Source organism: Perissodus microlepis, chromosome 12, assembly GCF_051167445.1.
Source record: "Perissodus microlepis isolate ML-2025 ecotype Zambia chromosome 12, ASM5116744v1, whole genome shotgun sequence".
Taxonomy (NCBI): Eukaryota; Metazoa; Chordata; class Actinopteri; order Cichliformes; family Cichlidae; genus Perissodus; species Perissodus microlepis.
In genome coordinates this window covers 23,700,779-23,720,173 of record NC_140472.1, presented here as the reverse complement: position 1 = coordinate 23,720,173, position 19,395 = coordinate 23,700,779, and the positions used below count along the sequence as shown (strand labels likewise).

The 19,395-nt window shown below is 39.7% G+C and overlaps 2 protein-coding genes across 4 annotated transcripts in view; one reads left to right on the top strand and one right to left on the bottom strand.

The window, feature by feature from the left end:
* Nucleotides 1-1,652: 1,652 nt before the first annotated feature.
* Nucleotides 1,653-5,184, top strand: selenop (selenoprotein P). The gene is made up of 5 exons (XM_084945499.1): nt 1,653-1,781; nt 2,359-2,588; nt 2,831-3,043; nt 3,172-3,289; nt 3,400-5,184. Exons 2-5 carry the CDS (start codon nt 2,386-2,388, stop codon nt 4,105-4,107), a joined length of 1,242 nt encoding a protein of 413 aa, XP_084801625.1. The 5' UTR covers nt 1,653-1,781; nt 2,359-2,385; the 3' UTR covers nt 4,108-5,184.
* ghra (growth hormone receptor a) overlaps nt 4,086-19,395 on the bottom strand; it is a 32,029-nt gene continuing 16,719 nt past the window's right edge. For all 3 annotated transcript variants that reach the window (XM_084945498.1, XM_084945496.1, XM_084945497.1), the window contains exons 3-10: nt 15,666-15,795; nt 15,301-15,470; nt 14,075-14,253; nt 13,319-13,472; nt 13,077-13,167; nt 12,852-12,921; nt 11,965-12,203; nt 4,086-11,863 (exon numbers count right to left, since the gene is read on the bottom strand). In XM_084945498.1, the coding sequence (XP_084801624.1) occupies nt 11,104-11,863; nt 11,965-12,203; nt 12,852-12,921; nt 13,077-13,167; nt 13,319-13,472; nt 14,075-14,253; nt 15,301-15,470; nt 15,666-15,795 (1,793 nt within the window). In that variant the 3' untranslated portion in view covers nt 4,086-11,103. The remainder of the gene's footprint in view (nt 11,864-11,964; nt 12,204-12,851; nt 12,922-13,076; nt 13,168-13,318; nt 13,473-14,074; nt 14,254-15,300; nt 15,471-15,665; nt 15,796-19,395) is intronic.

Here is a 19,395-nt window from a genome sequence, read left to right as displayed (position 1 = left end):
TCACACTGAATCAGCAGTCTAATGTAATACAAATCAGTTTAATAACTGTAATAGTTATCACCTTCTTCTAATTCAGGAGAATAATACAAACTAAAACTACATAATAATTTCACAATCTTTAATTAGGGGTATAACATGGCATAAGATAATATTATAATCCCACAACACTCATAGAGAAATCCAGCTACAGTAATAAATAATGCAGGCATCTCTTAATTGTAGACAACAGTACACCTAAATCATTGGATCAACTGGGTTTCTTTGTACTAATATAGGGTCTTTACCATACAATATAAAGCACTTTGAACCAATTGTTGTTGTGAATTAGCACTATATATATATATATGTGAAGCTAAATTGAATTAAATTCATAGACATTAGTAACCACATTCACTCTATGCACTCCATGTGTGTGACTGCAACAGCATAACCTCCTATTAACTCTACAGTATCACTTGTGCTTTTACTTACGTGCTGCAGTGTGCATAACTGCTGGTGTTTTTCCTTACTTCTTATCATTAGCATAATCCTCTGTCATCCCCCGAGGTAAAACTACAACAGATATTGCTACAGTATTTGGCCGTTGTGTTCCTGGCACAGACTCTTTGAATCAGCAGGAAATTTGCTGCTCCATCTGTCATCTGTTTTGTATCAAATATATCAATATGGGGATATGGAAGGCTGAACTTGTAGAGACATGAAGGGCGTTGGAACAGTGCAAAAACACAGTCAGTTCCAGATATCTCCTTATATTTACATCACCATGTCTGCTAAGGCTTTTTAATTCCTTGATGAATCCCAAACTCACCGATATTTGCTTACCTGATTAAAACCAAACTGGACTTTGCGCTTTCTCAATTACATGGCCTACATCTGCAGAAAGATAACACTCTAAGAGTATTTGTACTTTGAGTCCGTTTACAGCTTTTATATAATCAAACTTTGGATTGCTTGCTTACTTCAATATGGCCCCTAACAAGGTTACCGAATGTACTTTCAAAGTATTTTTTTTCATTAGACTCTTTTGCTGTTCTTAGCCTTACTGGTTCTCTGCACTTTAGCATTTTCCCCTTTGTTGTTTGAGTGATTTAAATTCCTCTTTCAGTGGAAGCATATAAGAACTTGAGTATAATTTACTTGATCTCTAAATTTCTGTACTATTCATTACTCATGAAGCTTTGTTTATCTTATCATGCTTATGCATTAAGCTGCAGCATTCCTCAGTTGTGCCAGATATGCATATATGCATGGGCCTTCCCTACATGTTTTTCTGTGACTTTGCAGAAGCATGCTGGACACCCACCAGAGTCCCGCCCTGTGTGTTCTGCAGAAAGTAAGAAAGAGAATTGCACAATCTTCTTCCATATTTTGGCTTCATAATATACCTATATATGATATGTTACATATTAACAAATCAACAGCTTTGATTTACAAGTCAAATGCACACACTATCTCCAGCACTTACATAAGATAGGCAAAACTTTTTGTCCTCACACATTCCTTAAGGTCCCTTTAAGGACAAACTACCCTTTGGAAACTGTACATGTGCCATTATAAACATCTTTGTCCTGCCAGCAAGCGGATTTCATGCACTGTGACTTTTTAACTTGATAAAAGTGTGACGATCAGCATACTGCTGTGACTGAACTTTGTCCTCCTTCCTGATAGAAAAACAACAGGGAGGCTATATAAGGAGGGAACAGAGGAGGAGGCTTGTTTTTGTTCAGAGAGTTGCAGCCACGCAGAGCTGAACAGAGGGTAGGAAACTTTTTAACCAAAGGGTAAGTAACAACATTTATTATATTCTGTTAACTTACATAAAGTAAAGACCCATAAGTCAATGTTTAACTGCTGCAATAAGTAAACTGTTAAAAAACAAAAACAAAAAAAACCCCCATTAGAAACCAGGCGTTGGGGAATTTCGCAATATAGAATTTTTTGATGAGTGCGCAGGTTCTCTCTGCATAAACTACAACAAATATTTTGCTTGAACTTTTCTGCTTGTCATGCATGTGTATATCGTAGAACATATTTTTAAATATAATATTCAGTAACAAATCCTCTTAAGTTATATTTTTATATTACTATTTGTATTTACTGCATCACTGGACTAAAATTTGTGTTGCAACACCAGTGAAAACTTCATAAAAGTGCTCTGCTCACTCTTACTAATTGCACAGATTTTGATATATATCCTATATCAAGTCCAGAAAGATTCCTAGTATGATATGAGGAATGTAAAAATTGTACACCTTCTCTGACCTTTTGTACTAATAGGCTGTGTTTTTCTGCTGAGTTTCATACATTTCTTTCTGTTCCTTTCTGTTTTTTCTACCCTGTTCCTCTCTGAAACTAAAGTTGGGGCAGTAAGGAGGCGCCACAGAAATGTGGGCAGGCCTCAGTCTGCTCCTCACTCTCTGCCTGCTCCATGGGGGTGGGGCAGAGAGTGAGGGGGGAGGGCCCCGCTGTCAGCCACCTTCAGACTGGAGGATAGGAGACGTGGAGCCTATGAAGGGGTCAGTAGGTCGAGTGACGGTAGTGGCCCTTTTACAGGCCAGCTGACTGTTCTGCTTGGTGCAGGCTTCCAGGTATGTGCCCGTCATATGACAATGGTTGTATATCACACTTCTCATTATTTATAACACAAAAAGTGTCATGACAATGGATCAGCCCTGTGGCAAAGCACAAGAGACTGGTAACTGAGATATTATAGGAGATTTTTAAATTTGTTAAAACTGTCAAAGAAATCTTTCTATTCATATTCATAGAAGACATTTTTACTTTGACATATTGCTTTGATACTGATTCCCAATGCTCTTCTTTTGAGCAGACTAGATGGCCTGCAGCAGAAGCTGGAACGTCAGGGTCTTAAGAATGTGGTCTACATGGTCGTTAACCACCAGGGGGAGCAATCACGACATCTGCACCCTTTGCTGGAGGCCAAACTTTCCAAGAACATCATACTTTACAAGCAGGACGGGCAACAGCCTGATGTTTGGCAGACTCTGGCTGGAGAGAAAGACGACTTTTTCATTTATGACAGGTTTGACATGAAGTGGAAAATTCAGTTACATTTTTCTGGGAAAACCAATAGAACATTGTAATTTTGGACAACATATCTCACCTCCACAAGCCTAATCTTACAATGCTTTTCTGTCCCTTTGCAAACAGGTGTGGCCGTCTAACCCACCGCATTTCACTTCCATACTCCATCATTGGACAGGGCCATATTGAGCAGGCAATCAAAGACACCTACTGCAAGCGCCTATGTGGCGACTGCACACATGAGGTATAGATCAAATCTAACAGAGAGTTGTAATATGATCATCATATAATAATTGTTTAATCAGAGGCAAGATCTTAAACTGTAATTTATGTAATCTCTGCTTGTAATTTCAGAGTGCTGAGATCCCAGAGGAGTGCAAAGATAATGCAGAGGTCCAGCCTGATGCCCCAGCTGAACAGGACGACACCAGACATGGTCATCACCATGGTCATGGTCATCAGAATGGTCATGGTCATCAGAATGGTCATGGTCATCAGAATGGTCACGGTCACGGCCACCATGGGGATAATCATGATGTTCATCCTCGTGGCTTTGGCCATGGCAGTGATCACAACAATGGCCATCATCATAGAAATCACAATGGTGCCGACCAGACACAGCACGGTGTTAGACCACATGGGCATTTCCATGAAGGTGACATGCCTCAGACCCAGCATCATTTTGATTTAGGCCAGATTCCCCAGGACGTGCACAATCAACAGGTGGCACAGGAGGCTCATGCAGTCATTGAAAGGCCTTGATTATCTAGGAAGAACAGGTGAAAGTTAAAGTACAACTGACAGGGTCTGACGGGCTCTGACAATGAAATTAAGAGCAGCTGATGCTGACACTGACGCAGGCTGTTTGGCGAGGCAGGGAGTGAGCAGCCAGTCGGTCTCTGACACTGTGATGAGGCGTTACCCACCTCCTGACGGTGACACGGGCTGATAGGCGATGCAGTCAATGACGTTAGGGAAACCTGACAGTGACGCTTGCCTCACGCTGCCTGACAGGAGCCTCAGCCAGCCCAGTGAGCCTGACCCCCAGGTGTTGTTAGCTGAGGATGAGAGCAGCTGTAAGCTGATACTGATATCAGCTTCATATTAACACCAGTCAGCAACACCGGGGCCAAATGCTCTTTTTACCAACAAGTATTACCCTGAGAGAGGAGGGTGGGCATTCCTGACAGTAGAGCAATGGGTTAAATTAGAGTCAAGCAGCTATTGTGAGCTTATCATTGAAGTAATTTGAATATGATTTAAAGAATATCACAATTTTAACTATCTCAATGTATCTGTCAGTGGGTTGCCCTCCTCCTTTCTCAGGAGTGTATGTGATTGTCATGTTTTCAAATTAGCCCCCCCCATTATGTTTTTTCCATCCTTTATGAAACCAGATGCAGAAACTATGATCTAGTGGCATCTGTATGATGTCAGGCTGGAGAAAAAGGAGAGGGTAGTTCAAAACATGATAAACGCTTCAAAGTTTTCAAAGTTCAGAAGTAGAAATTACACAAAAAACTGCAAATAAAAGTAAAAGTAATTTAGAGGAAATAGTAAACAAGAGCACCACAGTTTATGAATTAGTTAAAAATATGTCTTAAGGTTGTATTTGCCTTTTTATTAGGGAAGTCCAATAGCACTGATCCATTACTGAGGAAACCCCCTAAAAGACATTTAAATATAAATCTAAAAACTATAGACCAATCATTTTTTTGTGGGGCATTCTATCGATTATCATTCTCAAGTACATATATAACAGCAGTAACTAACACATGTTTTGTGCACAAGCTTTAACATATCTCAGGTGTGACCTTTTTCCATAAGAGAAAATCTTTAAATTTTGAGTACTAACAGTACAATTTATTCTTTCACTTTTCTTTTTACCAAATTTGGTATTTAGCCTTCAAAGTTCACACATTGCTACAAGGCTTTTTTCTTTTTTTTTGAAGTTCAGGAAGACAGCAAGGAAAAACGAGAGTAAAGCAATGAATGACTGTTTGAATACGCTCTGTTCTTAGTGATGGTTTCAGTGGGAAGACATCAGTCACCCTGAAAACCTGAAGATCGGACAGAGAACTGTATTGGAATTGTATGCAAGGTGAAAAATGAGAGTTGAATAAAGATGGCTCAATTATTCTTCTAGTTTTCGAGTATCTTCTTTTTTTCTTTCAGTGTATATATTACATGTAAATGAGGGGGATCATATTAGCTGTAATATAGTATCCTGTCCCATTTAATTCAGTATAGTCGCAGCTGATACTGTTTACATCAAAACAGTGCTCATACATTTAAAAAAAAAAAAGAAGAAAAAAAACATTGATCTTCCTTACACCTTCATGTGGGCAATTTACAGCATAATGAAACAATTCTCTCACTAGAAGAATAATTGTAAGTAATGGACTGCTTACTGAAACATGAATAAAAAAGGAAGTCTGCTAAAATGGTGTGATATCTGGCTTTCCTCATCATAAAGTTCCCTATCATAAAGTTGATAAACTGGCTCAGGACACTGAGGAGTTCCTGATTTAGAGAGTGGGATTTAATGTTTCAGCAACTCAGAAAATCTGTGAGTAGATACTTTTTCCCTTTAGATGATCTGGAGATGATTTCTGTAAAAAGTGTTTTCACTGTTTTCCCAAATATGTGTCAGCAGATGGCGATAAAGATCTAGACAATAAACCACCACTACACTACCATTGAGCCATCGAGCTGATGTGTATACTGTTGAAGCCCTTCCATTCATACAGATTTGATAGAGCCTTTAATTGACAAATTCACTGACAAATCCTCCCAAATTAGCATATTTCATACATTTCATACAATGAAATAAAGGGACTTCTTAGGTTGTTGGGTTACTCTCACATTTTCAAGGATCATTCAAGGACATATCAACAAATGTGCAGAAGCAAAGCACACATCGCACTCCCAGTTTATGTTATGCAATTATTTATTTGGCTAAAGGAAAACACTTTGCTTGCACATGCTGATGACACGCTTACATTTCTGGTTTATAGTGATTGCACTGATGAGTTCTTGTTGGTTTGGCATTGTATGACTGTTTGCTTGTTATTGAAATAGCTTTAGATGCAACAAACATTAACAGAAGTGTCATCTAGAAGAGGGGCACCTTAAGCTCATCTTTCTATACTAACATTGGTGTAATGATGCCAGTGTCCAGCTCCAAAATCTGTGAAATTATCTCAAAGACTTAAAGCACACCAAGCCTCTGCTCAGTGTTATCTAGCTGAATTGCCTGTTGGACTGTGTGTCTGAAAAGGTCAACAAGCAACCGGAGGTAATAAATGAAGCTGAGGTGGACTGCTTGTGTGGGCGTAATTGGGCTGAAGATCCAATACAGAGGAACAGTGACTTATGGGTAATTACCTGCAATGTCCTGAGACAAAGAGCTGTGAGTGGCTGTCTCTCTGATTCAATCAGCCCCACACAGAGCTGGGCAGTACACAGCCTGTCTTAATTGTCCGATATGCTTTCCCCTCGATGCACGGATGCACAACGTTTTCTGCAGCCGTTTTCTCTCCATTTATACCGGCAGCGACAGAGACTCACACGCTTGTGAACTCATTCGCACAAAGTTCCTCTGTGTTTCTCATAAACAAGCGCACATTCTTCCCACTCAAACTGCCACACATACACGGATGCAATTCCAGTGTTCATCTCTGTCACACACACACAGGGAAATCTGTTTGCATTTAAACTCTAAGACCACATTGGGCAGCAAATTTTCTTCATTAACAGCCTTCTTCTGTCACTCAGTGCTGATCTGAGCTGACCTTTACTGTGCAGTATGCACTTTCAATGCTATTATACTTTTAATGACACAGCTGGCAGTGGTTTTGGGAGGTCTTGTGAAGAGCTTGTTGAGCTGCATCTCGAAACGGAATTAGTCATAAATACTGTTGTAAATTATCTATAATAAGTAACATGATCTCGATAACTCGGGGAAATCTAATTTGTCTAGTTTACGTTTGCATTTAAAACGCTAGATTAGTTGAAAATAAAATAACTGGTCCAACACACAGCGTACAAATTGGAGATGGAGTTAAATGCAGCTTAGAAAGGCGCTTTGTAAACAGCATTAGCAGTTAGATTTGCCTTTAAAAACATTTTATTGTTTCATTCTTGAAGACAACATGACAAAAATAATGACCAAGATGCTGTATATTTATTTTGTAACTTGTCGAGAGCTTATTGATCACATATACAACACCAGAAAGGCTCAATTGGCAAGAGAACAATATCAAATAAACATCATAAACAAGTTCTTAGCCCCGAGTAAAACAGCAGCCAACAGACAAGGACAGCGGCTCCAAGGACGGAGGGGGTGGGTGTGAGGGGTTTGTGTCAAAATATGAAGAAAACAAGCCAATGCAAACCGAAACGTCATACTTGAGACCACAATGGTGATGGATCTGATTTTGGCATGCAGAACATTTCCAGCTTTATTAATCAAGATGACAACACGGCAGCGAAAATATTACTCATGCAGCACCATTCACAGTTAATTTGGCTAAGGTGGTGGGCCAGACAAATAAATAGCACATGGAAGGAAAGAGAGTGAAACCACTGAAGGTCATTAAAAATCAGACTGTATACCGCTGTACTCAAGTCAAGAATGAAACTGTTTCCTCAACAAGCTGAAAAATGTGTGGCTCGGTGCTCTTTGCTTGATAACGAGCAACAGCCAGCACAGATTCCAGCAAAACTACTTCCAGACACCGTAGAACGACAAAAGACACACTTGGACTGACAGGCTGGGGGCTAAAAGGCATCATTATAAAATATTTTACCCCCGTCAAAAAATGCACTTTCAAATAATGAAATGCTGAAATCACATAGCGGGAGGAAAGTCCGAGCACAGAGTTACAATATACCTATTCACTCTGCCTCTTTTTTGATATGACTTCATTAAAAATCTGCATTTATCTATCTATAAATCTTATAGCAAATATTAAATACTCCATTACAATACATCTTTCTAGTAATCTGTTAAAAGCAATCTGTGTAAAATACGTTCTTTGAACAAAACTGAAGCTTATCGACACTGATACTGTTCCTCACTTTCTGATTACTGTGCTGACTAGAAAATATATAATACTAGTTTATAGCGCTGTTTTTTTTTCACTCACTTGATACAAAATATGTCTACATCAGATATATATTGTACGTGTACAAAGTGCTTCTTCTAAAGTGTCTGTAACATTTATAAGCTTGAAATAACATTTGAAATGTAGTAAACATTTGCACAGCTTGAAGAAAAGAAGCACCTCCCAAATATTTCTATCGTACTGTAACCTTTAAAAAACACTTTAACAGATTTGACTTTTTTTTTCCTTCCTTTTTTTCCTTTTTCCACATTTCAGTTTGTACACTTTTAAAAATCACCATGGTACAACTGATTCAGGATCAAAACAGTGCTTTTCCCATGATCTGATCTTCCTTCATAAAGTCAGAGAGCCTTCTGGGGGTCTTTGGATGAGTGTAAACACTGTGAAAGATTCTCGGGGCGAAACGGTCACGTTACAATGCTACTGATTACGGACGTCGTCTGCAAAACACTTACGTACATGTTATAATGATCGTTGCGCTCTCTCGACTGACACCACAGTAAGGCTCAATGCGGGAAATATACATGCACTGAGCAGCAATATATTGTGGTTACTACTAATGACACAAAATATATATGCTTGTAATTTTACAGTCAATATATTAAGACTTTTCTGCAACAGCAAGGTCTCGCTGGGATCATTCGCGCCAGGCTGCAACGACATAATGCTGAGATATAAAGGCGAGATAGAGAGAAGTGGCACATATTTATCAGATTCCCATAAAAAAATCATTTTATGGCTCTTGCGTTGCTATGAGATTGTCTGATTAAAAGGCATATATTATCTGACTCATCTATCCACTCATCTGTATTAACGATGTATTTCTATGCTGGATGTGCTTCCTTTGCTCTGTAGAATACATTTGTGTTATGGTGAGAAAAGCTCATTTGGAGGCTGCCAAATGGAGGCTGTTCAGATTCAGATTCATTTCACCCACATTGTGCGCATGCGCCATTAGCGTGCTGCCTGCTGTAACCCTAATTTCCTTCGGGATTAATAAAGTATTCTGATTCTGATTCTGATTGTATTACAAAAATCCCCCATTTCCCAGGACAAATTTATTGTAAACATTATAAAGATATCTAACTTATTGAGCAACAATATATAACTGAGCTTTTCTTGGGGAGGAATGCTCGCAGCTACATACATGCCAGTTTGCAGGTGGTCAGTACGAACTTTCATAATCACTTTGGATTTGAAAGGTTTTGTGAGCATGATTAGCAGGATGCTTATTGTGGTTTGCAGCTGATAAACTAGGTGAACGAGGCAAAGACTAAAATATGATTAAGGGAAATAGTTTTACGCATTATTTTCTTGTATGCATGCACGCACGTGCGTGTTGCCGTTGCAGTGCTTGTGCAGATTTTTAAAAGCGATATCTCTGCACAGTTCACCTACACTGTCCACTTCTAGATCTTGCCTGCACAAAGCAATGCATAAATGCACAAGTTGTGATTGCATAAACATAGTACCATAGCACAGAACTGGCAAGCCACTTACAATATTATAGGCACAGGCTGTTAACACTTGGCAGTTAATAGGTAGAAAGATTTAGCTAATTACATTTAAAGTATACTTTCACAGTCTTTCAGCTTGCTTCATTTACACCAGAGGAATACAAACCCCAAGAAGAAAGCTTGAGCATTATGGTTTAAGTTAAAAAAATACGCTGCCCTAGTCTTTCTGAATTGCTAGCTGTGTGCATGTGTCCCTTTCTCTCCGGTAAACTACTTAATCAACGTGCCCTTGAGCAAGGCACTTGGTGGTGCTCTGTAATGTATAGCCCAGTTTTCTCCCAGCTGTGAGTGAAACTGAAAGAATTCTTCCTCATAATACATGTGCTGCACTTCAGTGCAACGTATGAACTTGGCGTCAAAATTAAATGTCAATAAATAACCTAAAAAAACCCCAAACCACACAATTAGATATGTATATCAGCATGTGATATTCAATTAATTATGGGTACTAGTCCATGAAGTGTTTTAATTTCTCTACTGTGTCTACTTATGTGTAAGTTAGTGGTTTCCTTCATTTCCCAGATTTCCTTTAAACACTTTCCACGGAAAGAAAGAGGTATAACTGTGACTGGACTAACTTTAATTTGCTGTTGGTGTTTGTTGCCCTGACTTTGGTATCTCTTGTGTGTGTATACGCGTGCTGGATGTTTTTCTCTATTTGTTTAAAGCATTAAACATTCTATTGAACTAGAGGTTAAGAGGAACATAGCTTGACATTATACGACCTCAATTCCATTACTTACTCTGAAAATATGAACAGCTACCTTTTAGATAAAATGAAGACCGGAATGCAAGCTAAATCTGGATAGGTATTGAACAGTGTACTTGGTTGTTTTTTTTATAAAAATATATCTCTAGTGAAGTGCTAATATGATATGATGAGATAAGAACGGTCTATTGATAAACTGATAAAGTACCTCGTGGGGTAAACAGCATCACCGTCAGCAATGACTTTTGTTTGGTGTGAAAACTCACACCATCAGTCATGCACTGAAAGCACACTGTAAAATTAAGACTGTAACAGTGTCATTGCTCTGGACACAATAAGCCAGAGATACAATGCAACACAAGGCAGTTAAGCATTGATATTATGTTTGCTTGGCTCACTGTAATCATGCATGGATGCATGAGATGCTGACGAAACAGAGCAAACTGTGCATTTGGTTTATGACGTTAATATTTGGCTGCCTCAAAAGAAAGAACTGCTTTAGCAGATGCAAAGAAGTTAAGAGAGTATCTTGTAGCCTTTTATATCTGCCTTTCAGCATCCTCTGAAAATAGACACCCGTACACATCTCAGCCGCCCAGTGTGCTGGGAGTTACTTGGTTTCCAACGGGAATCGGGTAGGACGACTGTGGGTAACTTCCTGGTGAATCAGCCTTACACGTAAAGGTCTGATGTCATTGTCGTTTCATTGTGAGAGGTTTCCCAGCAGGTCTGGGGTAATGTACCCCACAGGCATAGGTGCCTTGAGTGGGTGCTGTGGCAGGCAGGAAGGGGGGGTCTGGTGGCTAGGCAGGTTAAGGAGCAGACTGTGATGACTGTCTAACTCCTGAACCACTGTGTAGTCTGCAACAGGAGCAAAAAACTGGGGGGAGTCAGGAAGAATGTAAGGTGACTGATTAACCTCCATTGTGGCTGCAGGTCTGGGCTCCACTGGCTGAGGATGTATGATGTGGTAACCCTCACCGGGCATGGGAGAGCTAGGGGGAGGAGTGCTGATTTGCTGGATACTGCTCTCTGTACTGTAGGCACTTCCTTCTGGATCCACTACTAGCAGCTGAAACTGTGGCTCTTTTTGCTTCCGTTCCTCAGACTCCTCACTGTCTTCACTCTCTTTCCGCTTCTTTTTTGTCTCCTTCTCAGCGGCTGAGATGCTCTCCTGGATTCTGAGTTGCTGTCCAGGAGACAACACCACACCACCAGAGGGCATAACATTGCTAACCTGAGCGTAGAAGTCTGTGTTGACCCAGGTCTGGGGCCCTCTGGTTTGGGTTTGGATGAGCTGTCTTTCACCTGTCTCAGAGGCTGAGGATCTTTCTACAGTATCAAGGGAGGTTTCCTCTTCATCAGGTTGTCCTGGTAGAAGTGTGGCCATCAGCATTAGTGTTTCTTCTTCAGGGAGATCTGTGTTGTAACAGGTGGCCTGGATGGACTCAGCATCTGGACCACTTGAGGAGAAGCCAAAAAAACAAGAAAGGCAAAGAAATGAGTATTCACGGAGCTATTTGATTAAACAAATAACACCTTTAAATGTAAATCTTCGCCATACCTGATTGAATTAGAGCAACTTATGTTGATGTGTTGACTGACAGGTTGGGACTGACCCAGGAGCTTCTGGGTGTCTGAGCCCCGGTTATCCTCCTTCTCTCCACTATCTACATCCTCTGTCTCATTGACCTCCATGAGCTCCACCCACGGCTCATCTTGGTAGAAATCTGGTGCATAAATGGGCAGGCCATCCATTCCTCCACCACTCAGCATAAAATTCAGCTCATCCAGCTTCCCCTTCTGCAAGTGTACAAACAAGTGTTCTGACATTGAGGCTCCAGAAATTGACAGTTTCCTCTGTAAAACACTCTGACTTTGCAGACTTACGTCTAAAATTTTAAACCCAACAAAAAGTGTATGGCAGCTTGGTCTACTCACAAATTAACAACATAACTTATTTATTAATTTACATCAGGATTTTTTTTTTAATTGTTCAGAGGTGAGATTGTTTTGTATGGCTTTTAAATGCACTCTGTGAATAATACACCCACAACACAATCCTGAATCATGATGCTCTTTCTGTCTAATTCCCTCTGAGTGGTCCTTATGTCCATTTTTTCTTGTTATTTATATTCAGTTTTGTTTCACGTTTAATTGGTGGTTGAGTCAGACGATAAACTGGTAGTGAATGTGAGAGAGACGAGGGAGTGATGTGGTGATTTTGTGACCTAACATATCTCTACCAAATGAGCCGCACAGACAGACAGACAGGAGAAATATAATTTTAAAAATGTGATTACACAATCCCTTATATAATGATTTTACTTCCAAACATTGCCTTTTTTAAATCTGATTAAAATACACAATAATTTTGATCCCCCTCTGATAGTCACGCTACTTGACTGCAGGGGTCTAGCATTTGCTTGAAAAATCACAGACCAGAAATACCTTCAATAGCTCTGAATCGATGCCTTTAATTTTGGGTGCAGGAACAGGCGGCAGGAGAAATATCATTAATCTGCAATGACAGAAGAACTTTAAAATTCATTCACAGAGAAAGAGAGAGATGTAAGAGAAAAGGTGCACCTGTGATTTAGCAAATGTCTCATTGTTTCACAGATGTTTTGGACACCACAGATGCATGAAAGAGAGGGAGTGCGTGAGTGCTCGTACCGGTTCTGCTGAGAGATGACTATGAGCATGATGAGTATGAGGATACCCACAGTCCCAAATACAAAAACCAGTGTGAGATGGACAGGAAACTCTAAGAAGCAAAATGAAACAGAACCCGTCATAATAATGATCACAACCAGTCCTCTGGCTTCATCAATCATACTGTGTTAAATGCTCAAAGGAAAAAAAAACAGTTTGCAGTTCACCAAAAATGCATTGCATCATTCTAACATATGCGTTACCTGTGCTAGGAATCTCAGTCACTTGAATGAAGATGGATTCACTGAACTCGCCAAATTTAATGAAAACCTGCATCCTGCAGCGGATGTGTACTTCATATTCTTTTCCTAAGTGCAGACCGTAGATTGTCTGATGAGAGTGTGGCTGAATCTCCAACTGAAAATTGCAAAAACAGACAAACCTTTTGTAAATTAAAAAAAAAATGATGATGTTGTGCTTAAAAAGAATGATGCAGCTATCCTGACAGAAATAGTATCAACACCAATCTTAAAGGCTGAGTAAGAAAAGGAGGGTGTCAAGAGGTCCGTTTTTATTTTTGGCACCTGTAACTACACAATTACTGATGCACTTCAGATAGACTGGATAGATGACATGCTATTATAACAGATGGACGTGAGGTCCCCAACCATCAGGCAAGCCAAGCGGTAATGAATACGAGCCTGTACACAGTCCCATGGCCTCTGACCTACAGATCCCTCCCTTCACTTCCTTCACAGATGCTAAGGCCTTGCTCTGGCTTCCACAGCCTTGCCAGCAAAGCTCCAACTGCATTTTAACTACAAGTGTTCAGGGGGGAGGGAAAGAGAAACATAACACTCTGCTTCGATGACCTACAATTTATTTTTAAGAGCATGAGATTTGCTTTTTTTATTTGTGTTAATGTGCATGTGCAAAATCTGCTTTTGTCAATGTGAGGAACTGTGTGTAAAAAGAAATAATGGGCAAGATTATTAAAAAGTTAGGAATAAAAGACTTACTGCTTCCCAGTTTGTGGTATTTCCCTCTCTGTACTGCAACTCATACTCCAAACGCATCCATCCCAACCTAACATCAGCAGTAGGTGGGGACTCCCAGTTAACCATGACATCATAATTTAGCCTGGAAGGACTTATAGTCAGCAGGGTCCAGTTTAAAGACACTGGCGGGTCAGGACGTACTGTCAGAGAAAAGGCAAAAGTTCATATTCGAACAGAAGGAAAGGACACTTCTAGTTACTGATTTGGTATGCTAATTTAGGATCACATAAAAAAGGTTAACAGAATACTAAAAAAATACTGCTTATGTTCAAAAAGTCAATATCTGTTATATCCAGACTGTGTCACTCCCTTTACAAAGATTAAAACATTTAATTCCATTTAACAGATTTAAAACTAAATGATCAACACGTGTTTTTTTTCTTCATTAATTTAACACGATTGATGAGGACATAAGGACAAAGCAAAGAAGTGAAAACCTCCACAAAGTCATAATTATTAAAGAAGGAGTCCTCCCATCACATTACATTTGTGTAAAACATTGATATTTTGAACTGAGACTGGAGCAAACGCAAGCAATATTGATTGAAACTGCACAGGTCTGATTTGATATTATCATAAACACATCACAAATAGATATTTCTTGGGTATAACTGGAAACGTTGGCCATAAAGAAGAGGGGGAGAAGGCATTTTAAACAATGTCAAGAATCATCTGGAGCTGATTCAACAAGTAGTTGCTACGCTCTTTCTATAAACAAAGAGGTTTGGAAGAATAGGCAGCAACCAAAAGCCTGACCCTACTACAGGTCAAGTGTCTAAGACAACATCCACAATCAATTTGTACTCATAAAAAGAACAAACAAAGATCTTTCCATGAAGAAGATGTCAGGCAACATATGACGTTGCCATGTGATAATATATTGCTTGTCAGCATCTTCTAGACTCAAAGTATTTACCACTTAAGCACTGTTTATCTGACGTAAGTCCAAAAACAAGTAGAATTTCCTGGTATCCTTCTGCACGAGTAATTCATTGAACTAGAAGTAACAATTTTGTGCTGTGAAATATGAATATATAATTACATATGAATACATTAAGTAACATCTGTAAAGATCTCCTAATGCTATAAAGGATTTTTACAGACAACCTGAAAATGAGAAACAATAGGATGTCAAATTTGCTGATAAATCAAAAATCTGTAAATATGCACAAATCTTGGCTACTAACCAATATTCTCCACCCTGAAACAGTCATCTTCGTTGAAATAGGTGATGTTGTTTTGAGTGCGAAGCTGCATGCAGTAAGTGATCCATATGGATGTGTGATGTGCATCAAAGAAACATTCCCTATTTGAATGGATATACTCGGGACACTCCTTCCACTGGCTGGTAGGAGACCTGAATGAGTGAAACAATGGCAGAAGAAACATAAGAAGAAGTAAAAAACTAAATTCTTGTCAAGTAAAGGTTATATCATCATTAATGGAGCTCACTGATTCACACATAACAATGTGCCTACGTGAAGTTTTCTACAAAACAAGCAATTATTAGGATTTCTGAGAGTAAAGAAAGCATTTTGGAGATTACACTCACTCTTTCTTAAGGTAGAAGACTCGGAGTGCTCCAGGGGAGGAGAAGTTGTGGAAGCTGCCAGGACTCCACCAGCAGCGGAACGTCTCCTGGTCCCTTGATATACACTCAGTAAAATGAGGCTCAATGAGAACTGAAAGACAGAGTTAGAAGAGCAACGATTAGAAAGGAAGTGAGACTGCATTAGGCTAATGAATCACCTTTATTAACATCTATCAGTGTCTGCAGGGGCTTTGCTTTATTGGTCTAACAATACAGAGATACACGGTCTCCTAGGGGGCCGCTATCAATTTGAAAATCATTGCTGTGTTTTCAAATCATTGAATGCGCAAGATTTTCAGAAAGCTTACTCTGAATTTGAGGTCAAGCATACTGAGATTCAAAATCATCTGAGATATGTAATAGATGCACCTTTAGTATCAATTTCATATAGAGCCCCTCAAAGGACATTGGAGAAAAAAAGTTTAAGTTACTTGTGCGAGATCCCGCAAAAGTTTTTGATTGAACTCCAAGCACTTCCAGGTCAGTAATGAGACCTTGGAAACCACAGTTATGGAGGACACACACCCGTGGGACAGATGAATAGATTTTTCGTTTGAGCTTGGCCTAAACTATGAAATTAGATCAGTGCTTGGCAGTAGAGACCATTTTTATAAGTGAGAGACATCTGAAGAGAGTACTTAGTGCAAGAGGACACACTCATCCGAAGGAGTACTCTGACCTGGCAGTCTTGGCTGAATTCATTAACAGCCAGCTGCAGTACTCGGGTACTGATAGATGTACGCTAAATGCGCGGAAAAAAGTCTTTCTCAGGATCTCGCAAAACTTTTTCGGGACTCTGCAAAAGTAACTTGAATTTTCGCAGAAGTACATTTTCTTTTTTTCCCCCCACCAATATTCCTTGCGGGACTTTGTAATTTGAAAATCCTACTTCGCCTTGTTCTCTAGTTATAAACTTCACAAGATATTCAGAAACCTTGACCTTGAGGTCACTGAGGTTCTAACTCATCTGAGATTTTTAGTAGATGCACCTATAATATCATTTTGAAGCTCCTATGTCTCCTTGTTCTCGAGTTATAACATTCGCAAACTTCGCACCACTTGCCCATCTGCCCTCTTGCCCGGTAGTATGACACCAATGCTGCGTGAGCCTTTTACAGCTCAGTCACCTTTAACTGCAATAATATCATGACTTCTGGTGGTGTCAGACATCACTTTTTCACGGAAAGGCTGAGTAAACTAGCTGAAATCTAATCTTAACCTCAGAATTGCAGAAACTTGCCACAGTTGAAAACAATAAAAACACAACAGATAATAGCAACTTAAGGTTACAATCCACATTTAAAGACTATCAGATGAGCTCTGGGTATTAAGTGTAATCCTGCATTATTTATACTCAAAGAGTTGCTAGACAAATGGAAAATGCTTCCATGGCATGCTTCGACATGATTTCTGAAACAATGCACAAATACAAACTTGCAAATGTGCCAGAAATATTTTATTCCTTTCTTTTAACAACTGCTGCTGCTACCCTGTGAATCCCGTGAATATCCTTGCGTGCACATACGAGTAGAAAAAAAAAAGAACTTGCTAAAAATGTATTATGCTGCTAACCTTTCGATCTGTCCAAACATTTCGTAACAACCTAACCCCTCCTCCCTCCCAGCCCCCCCACTCCTGTCGGAGATCAGTTTCTCGCCCAGCAGAATATAGAGTCCCGGAGTTTGGTGCAACCATAAATAAGCAGCTGAAAGTACCATTGATTTCTGCTCCACTGGCTCTCCGCCAGCTCTCTCTTCTCACTGCCTGCATTATAAATCACACACAGACCTAGAACATAAACATGCATCAAAACACAGGGGAAAGAAATTACAGACCAACTGGAGCTGATAGTTTCTAAACATAAAACCAAAACATATCTCCACACAGACTCGTTAAAGATTGTTCACTTGTAAAAAAAAAAAAAAAGAAGAAGAAGAAGAAGAAGAAAGGCACGCTACTGGCATCTGCATACAGACATACACCTACCAAGCATGCATCCTGATTCAACTTACACACATCTAACTACAACAAGACAAGCTATCAACAAGACCAACTCAGGCAGGTGCCAGTATAACCTCATAATTCTCTGCATTCCTGTGCAGTTGTGCCTTTCCCACCTCCTCTCCCTTCACCTTTTGCACGCTGTTGTGCTTCCCCGAGGTTTGCTATTTCAGCTCAGCTTCCCCTCCCCATCCAACAAATTCCAGCTGCAACCATCAAAGAGCTTTCTGCAGACGCTGAATGCAAGAAGGCCTTAGAACTACAGAAGAATAGGATACTACAGAAGCAAAACTTCTAAGGTCCTAGGGTTTTTATATGGGCTGTAAATTTGGGGGGATAATAATTTGTATTGATTGGCACTTACACGTCTGGAAATGTTTGGGGTTACTCACAACTCACAAGAATTTTTATGATCATCAATAATTACGTAATAAGATGAGCTTTTTTTTTTATGCGTTTCATCTTCCAGTTGTTATTCTTGTCTGCGAGAGAAGAAGAATCTTGAGGTCAAAGAGCAATGCCATATTTTTAAAAAAGCTATTCGCATTTTCTGAACTTAAAACCATGTCAAAGGTGAAAGGTTGAGCCGCAACACCTGGAGGGTCACACTCTAATTTTGTCATTCTCTCTCATTTCCTCCTTTTCAGTATTTCAAAGGATAAAAACGGGACCGTTCCAGCTGTAACTGACTCACAAGCCAGGGGGTAATGTTTTGACAGGAGGATGTTGATTACCTGACTGCAAAGGCTTGTAATATTTTTTTAATGCTGTGCTCACATTATCTGCATGTAGTCATATATAACTACATATATAACTATACTTGAGTTTCAGTGATGGAAAGCTAAATCCTGCCTGTACCTGCCAGGTACTAAATGAGCTGAAAGCCTGTGGCTGGAAGAAGGAAACTAATTTGAACATGTGTGTGCGTATGTGTGTGTACATGTGTGTGTACATGTGTGTGTGTGGGTGTACTGCCTCATCCTGGCTGTCCATATGTATCAGTCTGTCCACGTGGATGTGCAGCTGAGACTGATAAACAGCTCTTAGCTTCACGTCCTCTCTTCATCAGTCTGTGTAGAGGAGCTAGGAAACCATTTATCTACCTCCATGTCAGCTTTAGCCATTAGGGTTTAAATCCACTAAGAAACCTAAATAAAGCACTCGGCCCTAGGCTCTCACATCGGCTGGCAAACAGAACTGAAAAAGGCGAGAGAAAAAGGTGCAACCAGCATTTACCAGTTACCGCACTGCGAAATGCTCGATTGTAATGAGGAGTGGAATGATCACCTTTTCCAGCTCATTTGCAAATTTAAGTTAATGTTGAGGTTAGTCATGCTCCAAAAGGCTGACTAAAGGAACAGCGAGATGTGATGGAAAATGGGGAAGGAAGAGTGACGCCACTAAAAAACAAACATTAGCCGGTACTACAAATGTCACTTGATGAAAAGAGATATTTTGAAATTAAATCAGAGCAGCATTTTCTTTTAATCAATATTTCTATTTCAGTGTAGGCGACTGTTTATACGCTGCAGATCATTTATAATCTGTCCCAACTGTCACCCCATGGGTTCCTCTGGGTTCAGTTTTGGGTCCATTACTCTTTGCACACTCTTCATGTGTGCAAATATTAGTAATTACTGACTGATGTATAAGGAACATGAAAATTAAATACATATGGTTAGCTACGATA